Source organism: Morone saxatilis, unplaced genomic scaffold (assembly GCF_004916995.1).
Source record: "Morone saxatilis isolate NCDOM2014 unplaced genomic scaffold, NCSU_SB_2.0 Contig5, whole genome shotgun sequence".
In the NCBI taxonomy this organism is placed as follows: domain Eukaryota; kingdom Metazoa; phylum Chordata; class Actinopteri; family Moronidae; genus Morone; species Morone saxatilis.
In genome coordinates this window covers 12,264,663-12,274,001 of record NW_023340095.1, presented here as the reverse complement: position 1 = coordinate 12,274,001, position 9,339 = coordinate 12,264,663, and the positions used below count along the sequence as shown (strand labels likewise).

Sequence of the window (9,339 nt, the reverse complement as noted above, 5' to 3'; positions counted from 1 at the left end):
AATGCAAGAGATGCTGAAGGTGGCACAAAATATGAAGACCACTTCCACACTGGAAGGTAGTGACTAGTCTGGCCTCTTCACTGCCTGTGCACCCACACTGATGGAGGTTAGAAAAGCTCCTCAGTGTTTATTATTTGAATTTGAAATGAGGATGAAAGTGAGGCATGATAGACAAAAAGTGGCTGGCACACTTGCTATTAACAGCTATTCATCTGGATCCAAATTTAAAAGAGTAATTTTGTGATCACTGTTCATTTACTGGCTCTCACCCTGAGTTAACCTTTAAGGTAGCAGACAGCCGCTGGTCTGTCTGTAACTGGGGTCCATCAGCATCATGTGACCTTGAGAAAACGATCATCATATCAACCAATATAGTGCATTTCCTGCAGATTTTCTGATTGTACCTGCAGAGAAATTAATAATGGGGAGCTGTGAGGGTCTGTAAGGCACTGAAAAAATCTCTCTCTCTCTCTCTTCTATCCCCTACCTCACTTCTCGTACTCATCCCACCCACACACACACACACACACAGTATACAGGCGTGCACGGTCGCACACTGAAACTGGTAATGTCAGAAGACATTTCTTCAAACAAAGTTAAAAATATAATCTCAGGAAATAACTTCTGTGTGATTAAAAACTAACTCCTCACTTTTCAAATGGCTGTCAATTAATTGTGCATATAAATGGGAAGTTAATTATTCTTCAGTAAAATGGCCAATTAAACTGCTAATTGTGTTTTCATTCCAGATTCTAAATGGTAAATGGATTACAGAAACAGTGTGACCATGCAGCGTCCCATCATGGATGTTTTCAGATAAAACACTTTGAAACTGTTATGCAGAGGTGCTTCACATAAATACATGTGTATGGTCAGTAAATTACAGCACACAGTCACAGGTTTTTGGCAACTGTAAAAAATGCAAGTGAAGGGTGGTCTAATTAGTGGCTACCATGAAGGCGTGGAGGAGGTCAAGATAATTACAACTTATCAAAAACAACACCAGAACTTTTACTACATTATTTAGCTTCTTGAATATTTACAGTGCAGTGTGTGGGAAAGTTGTAATTTACAAATCCTGTGCTCATAGCCCACCTGAAAACGACTGGGCGTGACCACACAGCCTTAATGGGGTTAGGTTAATTAAAAGGTTAATTGTAAGAAACAGGAGCTGGTTGATGTATGGCTGGTGAACAATAGTGTCCTCTAGAGGTGAGTGTAACCATGATGTACAGTTTTCTTTTTTCCCCCTCCTTGCACACTCTGTCCTTGTGTGCACTGAGCACAGGGCAGTCAAAAAAAAACCTGCTCTGAGACTGATGGCTGTTCTGTGGGTTGTATAATAAAGCATCATTCCACTAGAAATAACACACGATGCTGCTCGCTCTGTGATGCTGGCTGCTGTTACATGCATGTGGGGCATATATATCTACACATCACACTCCCTTCTCCTCACTTTGGCTTGCTGCCCAGGCCAAAATGCATCTAGAGAAATTTAGGCCACCTTGATTGGCTACAAGGTGCTGGTGTAAGATTACACTGAGATCAGTTATTCCATCGCTGCAGAACAATAAGGCCAAAAGATTATTTTGGCGGCTGCGTCAACTTGAGCGTTTTCTGCGTCACTCTCCATTCTGCCCGCTCCTATCACGTTTCCCTCTCTGGGGACTAAATTGGTTCCCCCATGACAACTGGCTGCAGGCCCACTAATTACCCCCCCACCCCACCTTCTCCTTCCTCCTCCAGCCCCAGCAGCTCACATACACTATAGCAGCCCTATGAATAGGCAGCCCACCCTGCAAACCCCACCCCATCTGAGGTCTAAATTTGGAACACAATTGAAATACAGAAAACCTGTCAGAAGATAACGAAGAATAATATTGACCCCCGCTTCATTAGGCCCTGTTTCATACGAGTGTAGTGAGTCTGGCCTATCAGCCTCATTGTGACATAACTGTGCCTAGATGTGCCAGTGTACACTCTTCTCAATTTTACACAAAAAAATAACAACTATCAGGATATAAATAGACTCAGTAATATCAGCAGGGATGTTTCTACCTTACATGCCGGCCTGCTGCAACCTAGAAGTTCACCTTTAATGCATCATGCACAACATTAAATGACTTAATAGTTGTGTGTGATAATGTGGTGGAGGAAACAAAGGTGACTTGAAGAGAACTATTAACAAAAGTTAATTAGGCCTATATGTGCAAAAACCACCAGCTCATCACTACCTGTCTCATTTACTTTGCCCACCTGTGATAAATACAATGAAATAACACAACATGAGATTCATGTGAGCCCCGAAACAAGCGTGACTTAAGTCCTCTGCAAACACAAAGGTTTGTGAATTGAGCATAGAGGGGTTTTACCCTCCACTACATCTCTGCTAATGTCCATGTGGGAAGCAACATAGAACACATACCACAAGACAAACATACTCGCCAGAAAAATTGGGGCTTGAGAAAGCTCCCAAGCGGATTGGTCCTTGTCGGTGTCGACGCCGATGACGTAGCGCTGTGAAACACGTGGGCCACGGTATCCAGAGCTCACATAAACAAAGCCACATTGGCCAGACTGGGTAGTCGAAGCTCGTGTCGCTGTCAGTACGCGGAGTCACAAGGTTTTCCTGCCTGGCATTGTTGGGTACCGACGCTCATGATTTGGAGCTTTTACAGAAATTGATGAATACCCCCTGCATGCTTATCGCATGGATTGAAAGCCACGATCCTCATGTGAAAGAGGTAAGATCCACTCTCTCTTTCTTTGGCGACATAATTTGTTTTCTGCGCTTTATACTTGCAGCGCATTCTCCGAGCCTTTTAAATCTTTTTTTCTCTCTTTCTTTTCTTTCAGTCGTCTTTTCACTGTTAAACTGACATTGTGGAAAAAACTGAGTCTGGCTCAGGCTGTTCAGATCTGTGGATGTTTAATATATATTTAGCGAGGATTCTTAAGCGTTCTGCTTTCTGGACAAGTTGTCACTATTGTCAAGTGCGCGAAGTTGGTCTGTTCATCACGAACAAGCCCACACTTTATAATAACAAAAGCAAGAGACGACTTATGCTGTTATATTTTTATATGCACGTATTCTTTCGGTATCAACATTTTTTAGGACATTTTGCGAAATGCTGTGCGTAATTCGAATTTGTGCACAGTTTGTGCGCAATGGTTTAGCCTAAATCTGTCTCTCTTTTTTTTAGATATTGTTTTATTTTATAATCTAGTAAATGTCAAAGTGATGTGTTTTATTAGGGGAAGATCCAGAACAGAGCCGCTTTCTTGAATCCTGACACCCATACAACTCCTGATATTACCCATTTCAAGTGTCACCGAAACACTGTCAGAAGACTTGAGGTATGATATGGAAAACTATTTACAAATAAAAAAAACACAGATGTGTTACTGTTTTTTGTGATTTTACCCTGAAATTACTCATTAATGTAAAGCACTTTATTTATTGTATTCACTGTTTAGAGTAAAAATAGTAAAAATAGACTAAACTATAAAACTTTTTTTCACGGTTTGAACATTTATTTGAGGAATTCTGATGTGTTTTTCTCCGTTTGGTTTTCAGCCATGCCCTGCGTTCAGGCTCAGTATGGATCATCACCTCAAGGAGCTAGTCCTGCTTCCCAGAGCTACAGCTACCATACCGCAGGAGAATACAGCTGCGACTTCTTAACACCTGAGTTTGTTAAGTTTAGCATGGACTTGACCAACACTGAGATCACAGCTACTACTTCTCTCCCGAGTTTCAGTACATTCATGGACAACTATAACACCAGTTACGACGTTAAACCGCCCTGTCTGTATCAGATGCCCCACTCTGGAGAGCAGTCCTCTATCAAGGTAGAGGACGTCCAGATGCACAACTACCATCAGCAGAGCCACCTGCCACCCCAGTCGGAAGAAATGATGGCTCACTCTGGGCCTATGTACTTCAAACCCTCCTCACCTCATGCCCCGAGCACACCAAACTTCCAGGTTCAGCCCAATCACATGTGGGAGGACCCTGGATCACTCCACAGTTTCCACCAGAACTATGTTGCGGCCACGTCTCATATGATGGACCAGCGCAAGAATCCGGTGTCAAGGCTTTCACTCTTCTCCTTCAAGCAGTCCCCGCCCGGTACTCCTGTTTCCAGCTGTCAGATGCGGTTCGATGGGCCGCTACACGTCTCCATGAACCACGACAACCCGGGCGTGCACCGCGGCCTGGACGGCCAGAGCTTTGCGGTGCCCAGCGCCATACGGAAACAGGCTGGTCTGGCCTTTCCTCACTCCCTGCAGCTCGGCCACGGGCACCAGCTGGTGGACAGCCAAGTGCCATCGCCCCCGTCCCGAGGATCTCCGTCAAACGAGGGTCTGTGTGCGGTCTGTGGGGACAACGCAGCCTGCCAGCATTATGGAGTGAGAACCTGCGAGGGCTGCAAAGGATTTTTCAAGGTGGGCTGAGATGACAGGAACCATGAATCAGTGTAACTGTTATTACAGGAAAAAAATCTGCTGTGTGTTCCTTAATATTCACGGCGCCCGTGAGTTGATCTTTAAAATAATAATAATAATAACACAGCCTAAACATTTAATAGAATCACATTTCCAATGCGGGCTACACCAAATATTATCCAGCAACACCTTAAAGTGCGTGCGTAAAATAACTTCATGTGACAATCATATATATCCACACATAGAGGATCTCAGAGGAGTAAGTAAAATATGAAAGACCACGAATGTGTATTTTCTGACTGTCTATTCCCTCTTGTTGGCTGATATAGCGCAGTCCCAAACAGGAGATGAGACAGATATTATATCGTTTTCATTCATCCTTTTCATTTTTTTATGTTGGTATCAGTTGTGCAGCAATCCCAAGTCCGTGTTCTACGTGTTACACAGCCTTACAAACAGGCCTGCTGAGTGACAATGTGCCTTTTCTTTCTTTCCAGCGCACCGTTCAGAAAAATGCAAAATACGTGTGTTTAGCAAATAAAAACTGCCCTGTTGACAAACGCCGAAGAAATCGTTGCCAGTTCTGCCGTTTCCAGAAGTGCATTGTCGTCGGAATGGTGAGAGAAGGTATGTTTAGGCCATGCATTAAATTATTTTAGACCAGTTGTTTATATTTCCCCACCAGTACACTGAGAAAACGTGCGTAATGGAGTGTTGGATTGTTATTTAAACCATATTTAAGTATTTACGCACAGCAGTGCATATGAGTGACTTATATGTCATGTGTTTCTTCCAATCGAGTTGTCCGAACGGATAATCTGAAAGGTCGGAGAGGACGTCTACCATCCAAACCCAAAAGTCCCCAGGAGCCCTCCCCACCCTCGCCGCCGGTGAGCCTCATAAGCGCACTTGTTAGGGCCCATGTGGACTCCAACCCCTCCATGTCTGCTTTGGACTACTCCAGAGTAAGTAAAGTACCACGATCCAAGAATTATAGCACACACACACACACACGCACACACACGCACACAAACATACACACACACACACACACACACACACTGGCACAATGCTTAAATGAAAAAAGAACAGAGTTACAACTACAAGTCTGGCTGAAAACAGAAGAAACAACAAGATTGATGGCCTTTTTAATTTAGTCCTGCTTTTAGGTAACAATTTACTGCCTTGAAAGTTTTCTGTAATACATCGCTGAATTCCTAACTTTGTCTGGCTTTTAATGTGGCATATTTTTCCCTTAGTACATTGCGTTGAAATAAAGAACTTAATAAAAAAGACGACACGAATTTAATAGTAAAAAAGCACCCTCTCCCTCTTGGAAATGGGCATTTGCAATTTCACGGATTATATATTTTAAAGGACCTCATTAAGGCGCTGTTTAAATTAAATTCCAGTTCCAGGCTAACCCTGACTACCAAATGGCTGGAGACAACACTCAGCACATCCAGCAGTTCTATGATCTCCTGACGGGCTCCATGGAGATCATCCGGGGCTGGGCGGAGAAGATCCCTGGCTTTTCTGATCTACCGAAGCAAGATCAAGATCTCCTCTTTGAATCCGCCTTCTTGGAACTTTTTGTCCTGCGGCTGGCATACAGGTAAGCCGCGTAATTATTAAACAAAACAATCCAGGCTTTGGATAATTATCAGCTCCTCCTTCAAGCTTCATTGCTTTGGCTTTTATTAGCTACCCAATAATAAGAAGGCTCTTAAATTCCCATTTATTACCGGGCGTAATTAATGGCATTTTCTTATTAATTGCAGGTCCAACCCAGTGGAAGGCAAACTTATTTTTTGTAATGGAGTGGTGCTACACAGGCTACAGTGCGTCCGTGGATTTGGAGAGTGGGTGGATGCTATCGTGGAGTTTTCTTCCAACTTGCAGAGCATGAACATAGACATCTCAGCTTTCTCCTGCATCGCAGCTCTGGCCATGGTAACAGGTGCGTAAAGGGCGGCTGCGCTTATGGAAACTCTGCCTGCGCTACAATGCATGCAAAAAACAGAGAACGTGAATGCATCGGAAATAATATATCCTTGTCATTTTCTTCTATATTTCAGAGCGACACGGGCTCAAGGAACCCAAGAGAGTCGAGGATCTCCAAAACAAGATAGTCAACTGCCTCAAAGATCAAGTGACATTCAATGGCGGTGGATTGAATCGTCCCAACTACTTGTCAAAACTCTTGGGAAAGCTCCCTGAACTGCGCACACTATGTACTCAAGGTCTGCAGCGTATCTTTTACCTAAAACTAGAAGATCTAGTCCCTCCGCCAGCAATAATTGACAAACTTTTCCTCGACACCCTACCTTTCTGAGTCTGACTCGATGGAGAGACCTCAAAGAACTTCCAAAAAGACTGTTTGAGTCAGACTTGACAGATTTTTAACGCTATTATTTCTGAATATTTGCAAGCTCCGTAGGCTAATAGAACAACATTACACTATTTATGAGTAAGGATTCATGAAAAAAAGGGGAAAAAAGAATAACAAGAGGAAGAGACAGAAAGTTTGATTGTTCTGTAGGCCTTTTAATTCATTGAAATTGTTTTCTCGAGTGCCAAACGAGTGAATCATCCGGGGGAATTTCTCTCCAGTGGACAAATTGTCAACAAAGTTAATCCGGTCTTGCAATCACTTACTGTTTTATTTAACATCGGCTCTACTGATTCAGCATACTCAGATGTAATATATTCCATTTATATATATGGACACACACGCACGCACACACGCACATACACTGTATATTATAATAGATTATGTGATGCCTCCAATGCATCGGTTTATAACATGTGTACAAAGTTTGTTATAATGAAAAGATTTAATTTTCTTTTCTTTTCTGACTCGTGCCTATGTGTTTCTGACAGGATCCCAAAAGTATCCAGAAAAGACAACGCATGTTCTAGTTTTTCTTTTTCTTTTTTTTTTCTTTTATAGGCACTTGCTGAGGTGATGTCTATATATAATATATACCGGACACTATGTAGTCTGCTAGATTTGATACAGATTCGTAGTTATGGCACTCCTTTTATGTATGACGCATATGTGGAAAAATATCTCATCTGTATAGAAAATGAGGGACCCATGGTGTTTGTAAAACTGTCAGACATTCCTTGTTTGTATGTGCTGTAAGTATTGTTGCTGTTGAATATAAACGTTTCTATATATTTATTATTTCTATTGCCAAGAGCTACACTAAGCATGGTGCAATTTAAACGATTTCAAACCATCCAAGTTCATGCTGAGCACGTTGTCTATGTTTTATGTCTTATAAACGTCTAGGTAGTTATGATTTAACACGTTCTGGAAATGAAAAACTCCATCCTTATATCAAGAGGTTCATGAGTGTGTGATATAGGCCCACATCTTTGACATCATGATGTACTTACAACTTCTGTAACGCATTTGGTGCCGGATTCAAAAACTTTAGAGAGAAAGAAATATTTAATGTTTACAAATAAAACTTTTAAATCAATTCTTTGCTAAATAGTTTCTCTGAAATTAATTTATTCTTTAAATTCAGACCTCACTGATCGGACTGAGCTACTTTACCAATAGAGAGAAATTATTATTTTCGAGTTCAAACTTCTAATTATTGTAAGTATCTAAGTATTGCGATCAGCGCTCACAGGCCTGTTTGCGCAGGGATCAACCATTTTAATAATAAGTAATAATAATAGGTATTTCTTTTTATTTATTTTAGTATCTAACTTGAACTAAATGTGAAATTGTGTAGATCTGTTCAGTTCATGTAGTAAGTTATTGACTGTGAACATGTCGCAAATAACAGGAAAGGCCTAGGCATGTCTTAAGTTTAAATTCTCTTTTTTGTTTACACAAAAATATGTTGCACATATTTATTATTTAGCCATTTTTAATAATTTTATTTACACCAAAACTGAGCGGATATTTCAGTCATCTAAATTACATTTTAATACACTTCTAATTTGGGGAACAGCTCTCTCCTGCATGCGTGTCTATATTTCTTATATTTAAATTGTTAAAAAAAGAAGAAGCTTTCATAAACACATCCCAGGCTGTTTCAACCTCTTTTCTTTTTCTAATGTCTATTTGTATTTGACAAAGGAAAAGGCTACAGTGGATTAAATATAAGAGTCTTCATCTTTCGTTTTAATCCCAAAATAAAGTAACATTTTGAGCGAACAATAAAACAAAAAAAGAACATCGGATTTTATAATTCAGTCTATTCTATGGATGTTCTTTGCTGGTGCGAAAGCTGATGCAAATGAAAAGTTTAAGGTTGTCTTTCTGGACCGACCTTCCTTGTTCCTAGTCAAAGGATTAAAAATGTGACATTATTTCAATTTGTATACGAGATCTTTTTTGTTTGTGTTGCGCTCCTTCAAATCGCCACACTTCCATCATGTGAACGCTGACTGTTTAATTAAACCCAGTTTACCCTGCCGACAACTTAGACCAGAACTAGAACTTAAACATGCAGTTTTCAGACAATAAAAGGCCGACTACCAGCGACCTGCTCAGAAGAAAACGTGTCCAATGTGCGGCTGAAAAGAACAGATTTATTGTGAAATGTGAATCCTGGTTGCGCACAGGTGGCACCGCTTTACAATGTGCGTCACCGCGCTGCACCTCATGCGTAATTTTAAGTGACCAAGAAAGATATGATGCTGATGCCACACACAGGCACGTTTCCCCCTACAATCACAGCTGTACATTAAAGTTGTTACCGAAGCTGGTTAATGAAAAGTACCCTAAATAGTGAGCCAGTTATTACCACCCAACCTCCCGCAAACACCCGGAGAGCCCGCCTCTGTTTTCAGTCAGGTAAAAGTCCTACTGTATATCCTTTAATCCCGTTTACTGATTGCTTTCATACAATTACAATTCGAGCC

The 9,339-nt window shown here is 41.3% G+C and overlaps 1 protein-coding gene across 1 annotated transcript; it reads left to right on the top strand.

Moving 5' to 3' along the window:
• The first annotated feature begins 2,577 nt into the window (after positions 1–2,577).
• Positions 2,578–8,790, top strand: nr4a2a (nuclear receptor subfamily 4, group A, member 2a). The gene is made up of 8 exons (XM_035677260.1): positions 2,578–2,744; positions 3,256–3,357; positions 3,578–4,449; positions 4,947–5,076; positions 5,251–5,414; positions 5,862–6,064; positions 6,231–6,409; positions 6,528–8,790. The coding sequence occupies exons 3-8, from the start codon at positions 3,580–3,582 to the stop codon at positions 6,782–6,784; spliced, it is 1,803 nt and encodes a 600-aa protein (XP_035533153.1). The 5' UTR covers positions 2,578–2,744; positions 3,256–3,357; positions 3,578–3,579; the 3' UTR covers positions 6,785–8,790.
• Positions 8,791–9,339: the final 549 nt, after the last annotated feature.

What these genes read in the sequence shown, in the direction of transcription:
- nr4a2a (XM_035677260.1), top strand. Translation starts at nt 3,580, where the DNA reads ATGCCCTGCGTTCAGGCTCAGTATGGATCATCACCTCAAGGAGCTAGT. An exon ending in GCTGCAAAGGATTTTTCAAG is followed by an intron (nt 4,450 to 4,946) that starts GTGGGCTGAGAT and finishes CTTTCTTTCCAG; the next exon opens with CGCACCGTTCAGAAAAATGC. An exon ending in GTCCTGCGGCTGGCATACAG is followed by an intron (nt 6,065 to 6,230) that starts GTAAGCCGCGTA and finishes TATTAATTGCAG; the next exon opens with GTCCAACCCAGTGGAAGGCA.